We start from the raw sequence: 18,493 nt of genomic DNA on the forward strand, positions 1-18,493 counted from the left end.
GCTGCCCTTCACCAGTGACCAAGCTAGCGTAGCTGCCCTTCACCAGTGACTATGCTAGCGTAGCTATCCTTCACCAGTGACCAAGCTAGCGTAGCTGCCCTTCACCAGTGACCAAGCTAGCGTAGCTACCCTTCGCTAGTGACCAAGCTAGCGTAGCTACCCTTCACCAGTGACCAAGCTAGCGTAGCTACCTTTCACCAGTGACCAAGCTAGCATAGCTACCCTTCACCAGTGACCAAGCTAGCGTAGCTACCTTTCACCAGTGACCATGCTAGCGTAGCTACCCTTCACCAGTGACCATGCTAGTTTATCTACTCTTCACCAGTGACCATGCTAGCGTAGCTACTCTTCACCAGTGACCATGCTAGCGTAGCTACCCTTCACCAGTGACCATGCTAGCGTCGCTACCCTTCACAAGTGTCTTGCTGACATCAAATGTTGGATGTCTCACAATTTTCTCCATTTAATGATATTAAATGAGGTTGGTTTATTTGGTCCCCCCACCTTGCTAGAACCCAGATTGTAAATAACCTTGGCCATTTGTTCACCAATGTAAAGCCTACGGCCAGAAACCTTGGCGTCTTCTTTGACCCTGACCTTAACCTCAAGCCGCATGTAAAAAAGGTTGTCCAGTTCTGCTTTTATCATCTAAGAAATATAGCTAAAGTCAAGTATTTTATTTCAGTCACTGATCTGGAGAAAGTTACAATGTACATGCTTTTATTTCCTCACGCCTAGATTACTGTAACTCTGTCTCAGTTAGAAATCACTCCATCGTCTACAGTTAGTTCAAAATGCTGCAGCTCGGCTTTTAACAGGCAGCAGGAAATGGAACCCTATCAGACCTATTTTAGCTTCTCTACATTGGCTACCAGTCACTTTTAGAAAATGTTTAAAAATGTTATTAATCACGTTTAAGGCCAGGCTTGGTTTATTTCTCCGATCTAATATCTCCCTATGAGCCAAGACACAGCCTGATACCCTGTGGCAGGGCAGTATTGACCAGTCCAAAGTCTAGGTTGAAAACCAAAGGAGACCAGGCATTTACCATTAGAGCCCCTAGACTTTGGAGTGGTCTGCCAGAGGAGATCAGGCTTGCAGATTCAGTGTCTCTTTTTAAATCCCTGTTGAAGACACACTTTTATAAAGATGCTTTTAATGTATGATTCCAATGTATGATTTGAATTAGCTATATTTTTGAATTGTCCTTCCTCCTGTATTTATTTCTTTGTTAGTGCTTTTTTAAATGATTTGATGATGTGAAGCACTTTGTCACTTGTATTGAAAAGCACAATACAAATAAAGTTAATATTATTATTATGAACTTGGAGCTCATCAATGAATAACACAACTAACTGTCCATTACTAGTTAGATCATCAGATCAGTTAGGGCATCAGAGTTAGATCTAGTTCTGATTGATTCCCAACAACTGACACATTGTGAGGAGTATTGATGTCTGGAGAATGTTACTAGGTCACTTAGAGAGGACTGACAGAGAGCAATTTATGATGATTGATCTCGAACCAGTACTGTCTGTATGCAGTGTGTGTGTGTGTGTGTGTGTGTGTGTGTGTGTACCTGCTGCAGGTCTATCTGGGTGCTGTGGACCAGATTGCTGATGTTGGAGAAGCCAAAGCGTTCCTGCAGGTCATGCAGCTGGTCGTGGAGAGAGTTGATCCTCTGGTAACAACTCAACAGGTTGGGCTTACTCAGCTTAGCCAGGGCCTGGAGAGAGGAACAGAGGAAAGGAGAGGGGGATGAGAGGTAAAAAATGGATGACGAGGATGGGAGATGGGAAGGAGTGTGGAAAAAGGGGAGGAACGGAAAGGAAGAAATGGGTGTGAATGGGATCAGCAGAACCTCCGGGTTTGACGGTAAAGGATTTAAGAAATGATAGCTCGGACAGGATTGTTTAAGGAGGAGAGGAAGTCCGCACCTGCTTGAGTTTGTCGGTAACGCCGCCCTCCTGGAAGTCCTGACACAGTTGGTCCATCTGGTTGTCAATTAGGAGCCGTGCCTCCTGGAACCCTGAGCTGATTGGTCCCATGAGCTCCTCCAGTATGGAGGCCAGGTAGGGCTGCACGCCCTCCGAAAATAACTTCTCTGCTGGCTCTGATACACTGGCTACAAGAGGAGAGAGTCATTAGCTACTCTGATACACTGGCTACAGGAGGAGATAATCATTAGCTACTCTGATACACTGGCTATAAGAGGAGAGAGTCATTAGCTACTCTGATACACTGGCTACAGGAGGAAACAATCATTAGCTACTCTGATACACTGGCTACAGGAGGAAAGAGATTCATAGATACAGTGCATTCGGAAAGTATTCAGACCCCTTGACTTTTTCCACATTTTGTTACGTTACAGCCTTATTCTAAAATGGATTGAAATGGTTTTTTCCCCCCTAATCATTCTACACACAATATCCCATAATTACAAAGCAAAAATAGGTTTTTAGAAATGTTTACAAATGTGTTAAAAATATACAACTGAAATATCACATTTACATAAGTATTCAGACTCTTTACTCAGTACTTTGTTGAAGCACCTTTTGCAGCCATTACAGCCTCAAGTCTTCTTGGGCACACCAGTATTTGGGGAGTTATTCCCATTCTACTCTGCAGATTCTCTCAAGCTCTGTCAGGTTGGATGGGGAGCGTCGCTGCACAGCTATTTTCAGGTCTCTCCAGAGATGTTCGATCGTGTTCAAGTCCGGGCTCTGGCTGGGCCACTCAAGGACATTCAGAGACTTGTCCCAAAGCCACTCCTGCCTTGTCTTGGCTGTGTGCTTAGGGTCTTTTCATCAAGGATCTCTCTGTACTTTGCTCTGTTCATCTTTCCGCTCGATCCTAACTAGTCTCCCAGTCCCTGCCGCTGAAAAACATCCCCACAGCATTAAATGTCAGAAATTGTGAGTTTAAATGTATTTGCCTAAGGTGTATGTAAAGTTCCGACTTCAACTGTAGATAACCTGCCTTGTTAGCCTTTCCAAATCATGTCCAATCAATTGAATTTACCACAGGTGGACTCCAATCAAGTTGTAGAAGCATCTCAAGGATGATCAAAGGAAACAGGATGCACCTGAGCTCAATTTCGAGTCTCATAGCAAAGGGTCTGAATACTTATGTACAGTTGAAGTCGGAAGTTTACATACACCTTAGCCAAATACATATAAACTCAGTATATCACAATTCCTGACATTTAATCCTAGTAAAATTCCCTGTCTAAGGTCAGTTAGGCTCACCACTTTATTTTAAGAATGTGAAATGTCAGAATAATACTGGAGAGAATGATTTATTTCAGCTTTTATTTCTTTCATCACATTCCCAGTGGGTCAGAAGTTTACATACACTCAATTAGTATTTGGTAGCATTGCCTTTAAATTGTTTAACTTGGGTCAAACGTTTCGGGTAGCCTTCTACAAGCTTCCCACAATAAGTTGGGTGAATATTGGCCCATTCCTCCTGACAGAGCTGGTGTAACTGAGTCAGGTTTGTAGCCCTCCTTGCTCGCACACGCTTTTTCAGTTCTGCCCACAAATTTTCTATGGGATTGAGGTCAGGGCTTTGTGATGGCCACTTCAATACCTTGACTTTGTTGTCCTTAAGCCATTTTGCCACAACTTTGGAAGTATGCTTGGGGTCATTGTCCATGTGGAAGACCCATTTGTGACCAAGCTTTAACTTCTTGACTGATGTCTTGAGATGTTGCTTCAATATATCCACATCATTTTCCTGCCTCATGATGCCATCTATTTTGTGAACTGCACCAATCCCTCCTTCAGCAAAGTACCCCCACAACATGATGCTGCCGCCCCCGTTCTTCACGGTTGGGATGGTATTCTTCGGCTTGCAAGCATTCCCCCTTTTCCTCCAAACATAACGATGGTCATTATGGCCAAACAGTTATATTTTTGTTTCATCAGACCAGAGGACATTTCTCCAAAAAGTACGATCTTTGTCCCCATGTGCAGTTGCGAACCATAGTCTGGCTTTTTTATGGCAGTTTTGGAGCAGTGGCTTCTTCCTTGCTGAGCGGCCTTTCAGGTTTTGTCGATATAGGACTCGTTTTACTGTGGATATAGACACTTTTGTACCTTTTTCCTCCTGAATCTTCACAAGGTCCTTTGCTGTTTTTCTGGGATTGATTTGCACTTTTCGCACCAAAGTACGGTCATCTCTAGGAGACAGAACGCGTCTTCTTCCTGAGCGGTATGACAGCTGCGTGGTCCCATGGTGTTTATACTTGCGTACTATTGTTTACAGTTGAACGTGGTACCTTCAGGCACTTGGAAATTGCTCCCAAGGATGAACCAGACTTGTGGAGACCGACAAATTTCTTTCTGAAGTCTTGGCTAATTTCTTTTGATTTTCCCATGATGTCAAGCAAAGAGGGACTGAGTTTGAAGGTAGGCCTTGAAATGCATCCACAGGTACACCTCCAATTGACTCAAATGATGTCAATTAGCCTATCAGAAGCTTCTAAAGCCATGACATCATTTTCTGGAATTTTCCAAGCTGTTTAAAAGCACAGTCAACTTAGTCTATGTAAACTTCTGACCCACTGGAATTGTGATACAGTGAATTATAAGTGAAATAAACTGTCTGTAAACAATTGTTGGAATAATTACTTGTGTCATGCACAAAGTAGATGTCCTAACCGACTTTCAAAAACTATAGTTTGTTAACAAGACATTTGTGGAGTGTTTGAAAAATGAGTTTTAATAACTCCAACCAACCTAACTTCCAACTTCAACTGTAAATAAGGTAATTATGTTTTTAAATGTAATAAATTATCAAACATTTCTAAAAACCTGTTTTTGCTCTGTCAATATGAGGTATTGTATGTAGATTGATGACAAAAACAACTATTTAATCAATTTTAGAATAAGGCTGTAACGCAACAAAATGTGGAAAAAGTCAAGGGGTCTGAATACTTTCCAAATGCACTATTTTTGTTCATTATATTTATTTTTCCTGGATTCTTGACATAGCTCACTCTAATATATCTACTGCTTTACATATCATTCTTAGTATTTCTTGCTTAAATCCTTTCCGAATGCACTGTACATGCCTCAGATCACAAGCTAGGGCTAGGTCAATAGAGCAAGATACAGTACGGTACTGAATCACAGTTTGTGCTCTCTCTGGATTTCATTTATAGTGCTTCTGTTCTAACAAAAGCAGAATATCAAACAAGTTAGCTTAAGTGCTGCTGTCTAAGTTGGATAATTGTAACTCATTTGATGGAGGGTATTGGCATGGCTCCTGTGTAAACTCTTTGTTTTAATGGAGATCAATATTGTATAAAGCCCTGTGTTCAGAGTTATCTGACCTGGTGAGTGGCACCTGCTGACTCAACAGAAACAGTCACTCTCACAGGGAGTCAGCTAGGTATCAATGTCAACAACACTGAACAGAACAAAACAATAAGGGGATGAGTCTATAGTTAACCTGCCATGTTAGCTCTCATGTGGATGCACAGACAGTATCATGTCAAGAAATAGAAGATAGCATTAGCACCTTCCCTTTCATCTAAAAGCAGCGCTCTCTCTACCTACTAGAGGTCGACCGATTAATCGGAATGGCCAATTAATTAGGGCCGATTTCAAGTTTTCATAACAATCGGTAATTGGTATTTTTGGCCACCGATTTGTCGATTTTTATTTATTTATATATATATATATAAATAAATAAAAATCTATATATATATACTGCTCAAAAAAATAAAGGGAACACTAAAATAACACATCCTAGATCTGAATGAATTAAATCATCTTATTAAATACTTTTTTCTTTACATAGTTGAATGTGCTGACAACAAAATCACACAAAAATAATCAATGGAAATCCAATTTATCAACCCATGGAGGTCTGGATTTGGAGTCACACTCAAAATTAAAGTGGAAAACCACACTACAGGCTGATCCAACTTTGATGTAATGTCCTTAAAACAAGTCAAAATGAGGCTCAGTAGAGTGTGTGGCCTCCACGTGCCTGTATGACCTCCCTACAATGCCTGGGCATGCTCCTGATGAGGTGGCGGATGGTCTCCTGAGGGATCTCCTCCCAGACCTGGACTAAAGCATCCGCCAACTCCTGGACAGTCTGTGGTGCAACGTGGCGTTGGTGGATGGAGCGAGACATGACGTCCCAGATGTGCTCAATTGGATTCAGGTCTGGGGAACGGGCGGGCCAGTCCATAGCATCAATGCCTTCTTCTTGCAGGAACTGCTGACACACTCCAGCCACATGAGGTCTAGCATTGTCTTGCATTAGGAGGAACCCAGGGCCAACCGCACCAGCATATGGTCTCACAAGGGGTCTGAGGATCTCATCTCGGTACCTAATGGCAGTCAGGCTACCTCTGGCGAGCACATGGAGGGCTGTGCGGCCCCCCAAAGAAATGCCACCCCACACCATGACTGACCCACCGCCAAACCGGTCATGCTGGAGGATGTTGCAGCCAGCAGAACGTTCTCCACGGCGTCTCCAGACTCTGTCACGTCTGTCACATGTGCTCAGTGTGAACCTGCTTTCATCTGTGAAGAGCACAGGGCGCCAGTGGCGAATTTGCCAATCTTGGTGTTCTCTGGCAAATGCCAAACGTCCTGCACGGTGTTGGGCTGTAAGCACAACCCCCACCTGTGGACGTCGGGCCCTCATACCACCCTCATGGAGTCTGTTTCTGACCGTTTGAGCAGACACATGCACATTTGTGGCCTGCTGGAGGTCATTTTGCAGGGCTCTGGCAGTGCTCCTCCTGCTCCTCCTTGCACAAAGGCGGAGGTAGCGGTCCTGCTGCTGGGTTGTTGCCCTCCTACGGCCTCCTCCACGTCTCCTGATGTACTGGCCTGTCTCGTGGTAGCGCCTCCATGCACTGGACACTACGCTGACAGACACAGCAAACCTTCTTGCCACAGCTCGCATTGATGTGCCATCCTGGATGAGCTGCACTACCTGAGCCACTTGTGTGGGTTGTAGACTCCGTCTCATGCTACCACTAGAGTGAAAGCACCGCCAGCATTCAAAAGTGACCAAAACATCAGCCAGGAAGCATAGGAACTGAGAAGTGGTCTGTGGTCACCACCTGCAGAACCACTCCTTTATTGGGGGTGTCTTGCTAATTGCCTATAATTTCCACCTGTTGTCTATTCCATTTGCACAACAGCATGTGAAATTTATTGTCAATCAGTGTTGCTTCCTAAGTGGACAGTTTGATTTCACAGAAGTGTGATTGACTTGGAGTTACATTGTGTTGTTTAAGTGTTCCCTTAATTTGTTTGAGCAGTGTATATATTTTATAAATATTTTTTAACCAGGCAAGTCAATTAAGAACACATTCTTATTTTCAATGACGGCCTAGGAACGGTGGGTTAACTGCCTTGTTCAGGGGCAGAACGACAAATTTTTACCTTGTCAGCTTGGGGATTCAATCTTGCAACCTTACGGTTAACTAGTCCAACGCTCTAACCACGTGCTTTACATTGCACTCCACGAGGAGCCTGCCTGTTACGCGAATGCAGTAAGAAGCCAAGGTAAGTTGCTAGCAAGCATTAAACTTATCTTATAAAAAACAATCAATCAATCATAATCACTAGTTAACTACACATGGTTGATGATATTACTAGTTTATCTAGCCTGTCCTGCGTTGCATATAATCGATGCGGTGCGCATTTGCGAAAAAGGACTCTCGTTGCTCCAACTTGTACCTAACCATAAACATCAATGTCTTTCTTAAAATCAATACACAAGAATATATTTTTAAACCTGCATATTTAGTTAATATTGCCTGCTAACATGAATTTCTTTTAACTAGGGAAAATGTGTCACCTCTGCAACAGAGTCAGGGTATATGCAGCAGTTTGGGCCGCCTGGCTCGTTGCGAAGGTGAAGACAATTTTTTACGAACAAAGACAGCCGACTTCGCCAAACGGGGGATCATTTAACAAAAGCGCATTTGTGAAAAAAGCACAATCGTTGCACGACTGTACCTAACCATAAACATCAATGCCTTTCTTAAAATCAATACACAGAAGTATATATTTTTAAACCTGCATATTTAGCTAAAAGAAATCCAGGTTAGCAGGCAATATTAACCAGGTGAAATTGTGTCACTTCTCTTCCGTTCATTGCACGCGGAGTCAGGGTATATGCAACAGTTTGGGCCGCCTGGCTCGTTGCGAACTAATTTGCCAGGATTTTACGTAATTATGACATAACATTGAAGGTTGTGCAATGTAACAGGAATATTTAGATTTAGGAATGCCACCCGTTAGATAAAATACGGAACGGTTCCGTATTTCACTGAAAGAATAAACGTGATAGTTTCCGGATTCGACCATATTAATGACCTAAGGCTCGTATTTCTGTGTGTTATTACGTTATAATTAAGTCTATGATTTCATAGAGCAGTCTGACTGAGCGGTGGTAGGCACCAGCAGGCTCGTACACATTCATTCAAAACAGCACTTTCGTTTTGCCAGCAGCTCTTCGCTGTGCTTCAAGCATTGCGCTGTTTATGACTTCAAGCCTATCAACTCCCAAGATTAGGCTGGTGTAACCGATGTGAAATGGCTAGCTAGTTAGCGGGTGCGCCCTAATAGCGTTTCAAACATCACTTGCTCTGAGACTTGGTGTGGTTGTTCCCCTTGCTCTGCATGGGTAACGCTGCTTCGAGGGTGGCTGTTGTCGATGTGTTCCTGGTTCGAGCCCAGGTAGGAGCGAGGAGAGGGACGGAAGCTATACTGTTACACTGGCAATACTAAAGTGCCTATAAGAACATCCAATAGTCAAAGGTATATGAAATACAAATCGTATAGAGAGAAATAGTCCTATTATTCCTATAATAACTACAACCTAAAACTTCTTACCTGGGAATATTGAAGACTCATGTTAAAAGGAACCACCAGCTTTCATATGTTATCATGTTCTGAGCAAGGAACTTAAACGTTAACTTTCTTACATGGCACATAATGCACTTTTACTTTCTTCTCCAACACTTTGTTTTTGCATTATTTAAACCAAATTGAACATGTTTCATTATTTATTTGAGGCTAAATTGATTTTATTGATGTATTATATTAAGTTAAAATAAGTGTTCATTCAGTATTGTTGTAATTGTCATTATTACAAATAAAGAAATAAAAAAAATTGCCCGATTAATCGGTATCGGCCTTTTTGGTCCGCCAATAATCGGTACCGGTATCAGCGCTGAAAAATCATAATCGGGCGACCTCTACTACCTACCTCAGCTGCTGCAGCCAATAAGTACTAATAACCAGGTCCCCCACACACACACAGATCAATCACAATGGAATGCTTCAAGTCCTCTGCCTGACTGTTAGCCTCTTTGTCTTGCAGTGAGTGAGAGCTGAAAACCCCTGACTCACTTGCTAAATTGACCCCTATATATGGTTATAGTATAGGGGCGGATTTGGGATTGATTCTCTCTCCATTGTTAGTTAGTATTCACCTCGAAGCTTTCCCTCCAGGTAGGTTCTAGAGTGAAGGATCAAGTCCATATCAGAACGTATCAGCACCTCCTGCTGGCAAGCTGCCATCTTACACTCCTCCTTCAGAACAGACAGCCCCTCCAACAGACACTCCTGCACCAGGATATAAGCTGCTTCTATAGTCTGTGGTGCAGAGGAGAGAGAGGTCAGAGGGTAAGGGTCATAGATCATGTGTTGTAGTAGCTACTACAGAACAGAAGAGTATAACTCACAGTGAACCACACTCTCTTCCTCTCTGTCTTCTTGGCTTTCAGATGAGGCAGCATATCCTTCTCCAGAGACGGCAACAGCTCCTCCATAACCAAGTTGGCAAGTACCTGTACACACACACACCAACACACACACACACCGACACACACACCAACACGCACACGATATATTTGTGAACATCCTACCAAACAGTGTGTGCATATCAAACAGCTACAGTTATCCCCTCATAACCCCTACCAAACAGTGTGTGCATATCAAACAGCTACAGTTATCCCCTCATAACCCCTACCAAACAGTGTGTGCATATCAAACAGCTACAGTTATCCCCTCATAACCCCTGACAAACATGCAAGCCAGTAAGTGGAGGTGTGTGAGTGCAGAAGGACAATGGCAGCCTCCTAGCAGAAATACTTTAACTCAACTTCCTGGTAGTCTTTCCAGCTATTACAAATGTCCCCTGATCACACAATGGCCCAATTATACTGCCATCAACTAACAGGATGGAGATTCCTTTCCTATAGTGCCTTTAAAGGAGAGAGAGAGATGTTCAAGGGTATAAGTATTCGATGTGTGTTAAAAGCAGAACCAGACTGTAATCTACCCTGACATCACTGCCAATCAGCATGTTCCAGGAGTCATAACGGCCCTTCTCTTGTCTGTAGAGGTGGACCGCCTTGAGGAAGGCCTGCACCTCAACCGTCTTCTTCTTTAAGAAGTCTGAGAGAGAGAGAGAGAGAGAGGAGAGCGAGAGAGAGAGAGAGAGAGAGAGAGAGAGAGAGAGAGAGAGAGAGAGAGAGAGGAGAGAGAGAGAGAGAGAGAGAGAGAGAGAGAGAGAGAGAGAGAGAGAGAGAGAGAGAGAGAGAGAGAGAGAGAGAGAGAGAGAGAGAGAGAGAGAGAGAGAGAGAGAGAGAGAGAGAGAGAGAGAGAGAGAGAGAGAGAGATGTAAGACAGTGGAAAGAAATGTGTGATGCTTGTCTTTTAAGAAGGAAGTCACACCTGAGCTGTGTTCCAATTCCCTTCTTGTCTCCACAAAGTGTGCACTTACGAAACATTGGGTTGGTGAAAACATGGGCCAGAGGGAGCTTCCACCATATCCCATACACACGAGAGAGGGGGGGTTAGTGAGTGAGTGCACACTTCAGAGGGAAGGGTAGAGAATTGGAGCGCAGCCCCAGGCTTAGTTCTACCTGAGCTTTGTGTTTGCTCTCCTCCCTCAGGAGACCGTACATGAAAATGTGATTTAAAATACACTTATGCATCTTTGCTTCAGTGCTGGTGTGGCGAGCCTGCTACCATGGTAACCGTTTGTTCTGGCTGGTTACCTTGGTTCTGGTGACGGATGCAGTCAGAGAGGATGGAGAGGAATGCATCTTGACGAGCGTCCTGTCGGAAGCAGAAGTAGTAATCCCTACGGTACGGAAGCCTGAGGTACACAGGAAACTGTCCAGGCATGCCACTTGTAGGAGGGGCAAACTCCTCCTTCACATCTGCAATGGAAACACACACACACCATCCTGCTGATCGTACAGTACACACACACCATCCTGCTGGTCGTACAGTACACACACACCATCCTGCTGGTCGTACAGTACACACACACCATCCTGCTGGTCGTACAGTACACACACACCATCCTGCTGGTCGTACAGTACACACACACCATCCTGCTGGTCGTACAGTACACACACACCATCCTGCTGGTCGTACAGTACACACACACCATCCTGCTGGTCGTACAGTACACACACACCATCCTGCTGGTCGTACAGTACACACACACCATCCTGCTGGTCGTACAGTACACACACACCATCCTGCTGGTCGTACAGTACACACACACCATCCTGCTGGTCGTACAGTACACACACACCATCCTGCTGGTCGTACAGTACACACACACCATCCTGCTGGTTGTATAGTACACACACACCATCCTGCTGGTCATACAGTACACACACACCATCCCGCTGGTCATACAGTACACACACACCATCCTGCTGGTCATACAGTACACACACACCATCCTGCTGGTCATACAGTACACACACACCATCCTGCTGGTCATATAGTACACACACACCATCCTGCTGGTCATACAGTACACACACACCATCCTGCTGGTCATACAGTACACACACACCATCCTGCTGGTCATACAGTACACACACACCTACACAATGTGATCTCAAACTACTGTTACACCCAAACTGGGATGTCTAGCTATTAGTATCACACATATCATGCTGGGCCATAGCATGGGACTTATGACACACACACACACACACGTATGCATGCACACATACACACCAGCCTGCCTGGTTTTGCTAGACAGCTAGAGGAACACGCTGGCTATTCCAAAGGATGAAACAGCTGATGATCAGGTGTGTATTTTTAAGCTAGTGTTCATCTCTCGTGAGAAAATATATGATCAGATGTGCTACAAAACACAGTATTTATTTCCATCTGTGGCCGTCTTTTACAGGAGAGGTAACGCTGCTTCTCCCAAAGTAGCTAGGACTAAAAAATGAAAACCCACTCACTGTGCTCTCTACACGGCTAAAATAAGTTGAGGTGGGAGTTTGGGCAACAACAAAGCATTAGACTGAAATGTGGCAACCTTCAAAAGAAGTGTTCGGCAAGGAAGCAAAGACCAAATGAAATAATCTCCCAACAGTCAAACACACGCTGTATCAGTGTTCAGGTGTATTATCAGTCCGGTTTTATGAAGACTGGTTTCCCTATGCTTCTGTATCCCAGTAGGCAGGTTTGAACAGCCTTTGGGACAGACTGTATTTGCATTGGAATTCCACTGGACAAGTAGAAAACCTAGAGAATCCATAGAGACTGAAAGAAAGGTGAGTGTGAGTCTAGTGAGTGTGTAATGTTGTGTAGCAACAGAGAGAGTGTGTAACCTAACCTACACACTCACACTTTCCACACACACTATCTACAGAGTGTATATAGTCAATATATGTTGTAATATAGCTGGTAATCAAGAGGCACAGCATTGGTAGTCAGATTTGACATCATTAGTCAGTTTTGTTTACTTACTGTAACTCAACTCAATGTCATACACACAAGTATGGATGCCCACAACGGACATCCTTCTACATGATATACTCACTGTTGGTTTCAGAAACAGGGAAGCATTGGTCCACCATGGCCATGTACTTCTCCTCTGTGGTGAGCACAGTGCCTCCTGTTGGTAGCAGCTTGTGGAGCGGGGGCACGCCCTTCACAAAGCTCTGGAACACAACAATCATTAGGGCCACTGAATCTTTTTCTGTTATTTATTTAGCTAAAGTATTCATTTTCCGTATGCCACCTATTCACCCATTCAGATAAAATGTTGCTCAATGACTATGTCCTATCTCAGGGTTCCCCAACTGGCAGCCCGTGGGCACAAATATATATATATATATATATATATATATATATATATATATATATATATATATATATATATATATATATATATATATATATATATTTATTAGGGACATAAAAGACTAAAACACCAGCAAATCAGCTCAAAGGGATTTTAATTTTGGAAATCTGTTCCAAAGTATGCCCACGCATAAGTGATATATGTGATCGTATACAAATGTAAGTAAGGTTTGAAATGATTATGTTTTTGTCAAATATTATATCTGTTTGGGCTTCTTGTGATCAATTTGCAGTCTACAAATGATTTGTAATTATGTTCCAGCCCCCTGACCATCCGGTGAATAATTGTTTTTCCTGCATCTGAATCTAGTTGATGATCCCAGTCCTATCTCATGGCAGTTAATAAGACTGTCATTAGAGCGTCCTGCTCACCTCAAAGCTGTCGTGACACTCCAGGCAGTGGTTGGCGCGAACCACCATGTATCTCTCCTTCCACTTCCGGGTATAATCAAAATGGAGGACCTGTTCCTCATACAGCACCTCCCCCGCCTTCGGAGGACCCTGAATCAACAAAGAGATGATGTCATGATGCCATGTCCATCTCCTCAGTGGTAATCAAATAAAAGTTGGAGGCAAAATGCTTATGTTACTAGCTCCTAACAATGCAGTAAAATGTAAAAAAAGTATACAAATAATCAAAATGACAACAACAAGAAATCGTGAAATGTCGGGAACGAATCCAATTAACCCAAATAGCACTGTAACAGTAATCCAAATGTAATCTATATGTATGTACACCGTATGAATTTACGGAATAAATACTAAGAATGATATGGAAAGCAGTTGATATATTAGAATGAGCTATGTCAAGAATCCAGTACACACAATATCCTGTAATGACAAAGCAAAAACAGGTTTTTATACATTTTTGCAAATTTATAAAATAATAAAAAACAGATATATACCATTTACATAAGTATTCAGACCCTTTACTCAGTACTTTGTTGAAGCACCTTTGGCAGTAATTACAGCATCGAGTCTTGGGTATGACGCTACAATCTTGGAACACCTGTATTTGGGGGGTTTCTCCCATTCTTCTCTGCAGATCCTCTCAAGCTCTGTCAGGTTGGATGGGGAGCATTGCTGCACAGCTATTTTCAGGTCTCTCCAGAGATGTTCGATCAGGTTCAAGTCCGGGCTCTGGCTGGGCCACTCAAGGACATTCAGAGACTTGTCTCGAAGCCACTCCTGCATTGTCTTGGCTGTGTGCTTAGGGTCATTGTCCTGTTGGAAGGTGAACCTTCACCCCAGTCTGAGGTCCTGAGTGCTCTGGACCAGGTTTTCATCAAGGATCTCTCTGTACTTTGTTCCATTCATCTTTCCCTCGATCCTGACTAGTCTCCCAGTCCCTGCCGCTGAAAAACATCCCCACAGCATGGTGCTGCCATCACCATGCTTCACCGTAGAGGTGGTGCCAGGTTTCCTCCAGACGTGACGCTTGGCATTTAGGGCAAAGAGTTCAATCTTGGTTTCATCAGACCAGAGAATCTTGTTCTTTAGGTGCCTTTTGGCAAACTCCAAGCGGGCTGTCATGTGCCTTTTACTGAGGAGTGGCTTCCATCTGGCCATTCTACCATAAAGGCCTGATTGGTGGAGTGCTGCAGAAATGGTTGTCCTTCTGGAAGGTTCTCCCATATCCACAGAGGAACTCTGGAGCTCTGCCAGAGTGACCATCGGGTTCTTAGTCACCTCCCTGAACAAGGCTGAGGAGTATTTCTGTCTGTAATAAAGCCCTTCTGATTGGCTGGGCCTGGATCCCCAGTGGATGGGTCAGCCTCCCAGGCCCACCTATGGCTGCGCCCTGGCCCAGTCAAAATAAATCCATAGATTAGGGCCGAATGAATTTATTTAAATTTACTGATTTCCTTACTGTATGTAAACTGTAACTCAGTGAAATTGTTACATGTTGCATTTACATTTTTGTTGATTATAAATATGCAGTGTGTATGAACAGTGTAACTAAAATGCAATGTACTAGAATGAGCTATGTCGAGAATACATTATTTAAATACATGCTACAAAATCCCATGGCAAAATGGATAGAATTGCAGGAATTTAAGTCACTGAAGACTGGTCCCTTTAATAATGTTTACAGTATAGATACAAATTAGTGGATTCGGCTACATCAGCCACACCCGTTGCTGACAAGTGTATAAAACTGAGCACACAGCCATGCAATCTCCATAGACAAACATTGGCAGTAGAATGGTCTTACTGAAAAGCTCAGTGACTTTCAACGTAGCACCATCATAGGATGCCACCTTTTGGCAGGGAGGAGCAGGATGGAGGCGTGATCCGATTTGCCCGAAGGGAGGGTGGGGGAGGGCCTTGTAGCTGTCCTGGAAGGGAGGCGTGTTCTCTCTGCGTCAATGGAGCAATCCATTGAACACACACACACACACACACACACACACACACACACACACACACACACACACACACACACACACACACACACACACACACACACAACCTCCTTACCCTTTGTTTGAGGAGCTGTTTTATTTTCTCTTTCTGTTGCTCCAGCTCATCCTGGACTTGGGAGAAGAAGACCACAGAGTACTGTCTCCTGTAGTGGGGACTGAACTCCTTCAGCTCTGCCTCCGCACAACCTATTAACAACAGCACACAGACATACAGTAACTATTAGCATTATGCTGTATGTAGTAGCAGATAATAGAAATAGCAATGGTAATTCGGTCTAGGGGGTAGTATTAGTAAGGAAGTGGACAGGGAAGATGAGAACAAACAAAGAGCAGGAAAAGGAGAAGTTCTGATGAGGCTTACTTCATAGTAGAGGTCGACCGATTATGATTTTTCACCGCCGATACCGATTATTGGAGGGCCAAAAAAAAGCTGCTACCGATTAATCGGCCGATTTATTTATTTATTTGTAATAATGACAATTACAACAATACTGAATGAACACTTATTTTAACTTAATATAATACATAAATACTATCAATATGTGCCATGTAAAAAAGCTAATGTTTAAGTTCCTTACTCAGAACATGAGAACATATGAAAGCTGGTGGTTCTTTTAACATGAGTCTTCAATATTCCCAGGTAAGAAGTTTTAGGTTGTAGTTATTATAGGAATTATAGGACTATTTCTCTCTATACGATTTGTATTTCATATACCTTTGACTATTGGATATTCTTATAGGCATTTTAGTATTGCCAGTGTAACAGTATAGCTGTCACGTCCTGACCAGTAAAAGGGGTTGTTTGTTATTGTAGTTTGGTCAGGGCGTGGCAGGGGGTGTTTGTTTAGTGTGTTTGGGGGTTTTTGGTTTATGTTCTATGTTTTCTATTTCTATGTGGTTATCAATTTTTCTATTTCTATGTTGGGGTTTTGGAACGACCTCCAATTAGATGCAGCTGGTTGTCGTTGCCTCTAATTGGAGGCCATATTTAAGTGGGTTCGTTTTCTCTTGAATTTGTGGGTGGTAGATTCCTGTTTAGTCTGTGCACCTTACGGGACTGTTTTCGTCGTTTGTTTTGTGTAAGTGTTATTTTCCTTCTAATAAAAACAAAATGTTCAATATACCCGCTGCAGTTTGGTCCACTCCTTACGACGACCGTTACAATAGCTTCTGTCCCTCTCCTCGCTCCTACCTGGGCTCGAACCAGGAACACATCGACAACAGCCACCCTCGAAGCAGCGTTACCCATGTAGAGCAAGGGGAACAACCGAGTCTCAGAGCGAGTGACGTTTGAAATGCTATTAGCGCGCACCCCGCTAACTAGCTAGCCATTTCACATCGGTTACACCAGCCTAATCTCGGGGGTCGATAGGCTTGAACAGCGCAATGCTTGAAGAATTGCGAAGAGCTGCTGGTAAACGCACGAAGGTGCTGTTTGAATGAATGCTTACGAGCCTGCTGCTGCCCACCATCGCTCAGTCAGACTGCTCTATCGAATATCAAATCATAGACTTAATTATAACATAATAACACACAGAAATACGAGCCTTTGGTCATTAATATGGTCGAATCCGGAAACTATCACTTCGAAAACAAAACGTTTATTATTTCAGTGAAATACGGAACCGTTCTGTATTTTATCTAACGGGTGGCATCCCTAAGTCTAAATATTCCTGTTACATTGCACAACCTTCAATGTTATGTCATAATTATGTACAATTCTGGCAAATTAATTACGGCCTTTGTTAAGAAAAAATGGACTTCACACAGTTCGCAATGAGCCAGGAGGCCCAAACTGCTGTATATAACCTGACTGCTTGCCCGGAACGCAAGAGAAGTGACCCAACTTCTCTAGTTATAAGAAATTCATGTTAGCAGGCAATACTAACTAAATATGCAGGTTTAAAAATATATACTTGTGTACTGATTTTAAAGAAAGGCATTGATGTTTATGGTTAGGTACATTGGTGCAACGACAGTGCATTTTTCGCAAATGCGCTTGTTAAATCATCACCCGTTTGTCGAAGTAGGCTGTGATTCAATGAGAAATTAACAGGCACCGCATCGATTATATGCAACGCATGACACGTTAGATAAACTAGTAATATCATTAACCATGTGTAGTTAACTAGTGATTATGTTAAGATTGATAGTTTTTTATAAGATAAGTTTAATGCTAGCTAGCAACTTACCTTGGCTTCTTGCTGCCCTCGCGTAACAGGTAGTCAGCCTGCCACGCAGGCTCCTTGTGGAGTGCAATGTAAGGCAGGTGGTTAGAGCGTTGGACTAGTAGCCGGAAGGTTGCAAAAACGAATCCCCGAGGTGACAAGGTAAAAATCTGTTGTTCTGCCCCTGAACAAGGCAGTTAACCCCCGTTCCTAGGCCGTCATTGAAAATAAGAATGTGATCTTAATCTGACTTGCCTAGTTAAATAAAGGTGTAAAAAACAAAACAAACCAAAAAAAATCGATTGTTATAAAAACTTGAAATCGGCCCTAATTAATTGGCCATTCCGATTAATCGGTCGACCTCAACTACATAGACCTTGATTCAGCCCTCAAACTCCTGTGCCTCTGACTGTAACTACCGCTTTGCTCATCAGTATTTTTCCACTGTGAGCTCTGCCCGTACCGTATCGTCTTACACAACACCTAGACTGCCAGGGAAGTCACTCAAGCCCATCACACTGACAGACACAAATCAGGTGACATCATAGGGACTGTAGCCTATGTAGGGGATCACAGCACACAGAGCATAGAGACTACATACGGCAGTCGTTACTGTTCATTACCCCCCTCTATCTCTCCTCTCTCTCTTTCTCTCTTTCTCTCTCGCTCTCTTTCTCTCTTACTAAGGGTTGCATGAGTAATTAATTGGGTGTATGTGTTGGCC

The 18,493-nt window shown here is 43.2% G+C and overlaps 1 protein-coding gene across 2 annotated transcripts in view; it reads right to left on the minus strand.

The window, feature by feature from the left end:
- Window positions 1–18,493, minus strand: part of niban1a (niban apoptosis regulator 1a) — a 71,863-nt gene that overhangs the window by 4,184 nt on the left and 49,186 nt on the right. The window contains exons 1-10 of one of the 2 annotated variants that reach the window (XM_082957054.1): window positions 17,794–18,203; window positions 15,657–15,787; window positions 13,548–13,676; window positions 12,853–12,973; window positions 11,051–11,215; window positions 10,330–10,445; window positions 9,731–9,835; window positions 9,479–9,641; window positions 1,938–2,125; window positions 1,580–1,726 (exon numbers count right to left, since the gene is read on the minus strand). In XM_082957054.1, coding sequence (XP_082813180.1) covers window positions 1,580–1,726; window positions 1,938–2,125; window positions 9,479–9,641; window positions 9,731–9,835; window positions 10,330–10,445; window positions 11,051–11,215; window positions 12,853–12,973; window positions 13,548–13,595 — 1,053 coding nt within the window. In that variant the 5' untranslated portion in view covers window positions 13,596–13,676; window positions 15,657–15,787; window positions 17,794–18,203. Of the gene's footprint in view, window positions 1–1,579; window positions 1,727–1,937; window positions 2,126–9,478; window positions 9,642–9,730; window positions 9,836–10,329; window positions 10,446–11,050; window positions 11,216–12,852; window positions 12,974–13,547; window positions 13,677–15,656; window positions 15,788–17,793; window positions 18,204–18,493 lie in introns of those variants that run through there. The other variant, XM_045687878.2, reaches the window with a different exon arrangement.

Source organism: Salmo salar, chromosome 10, assembly GCF_965601325.2.
Source record: "Salmo salar chromosome 10, fSalSal1, whole genome shotgun sequence".
NCBI lineage: Eukaryota > Metazoa > Chordata > Actinopteri > Salmoniformes > Salmonidae > Salmo > Salmo salar.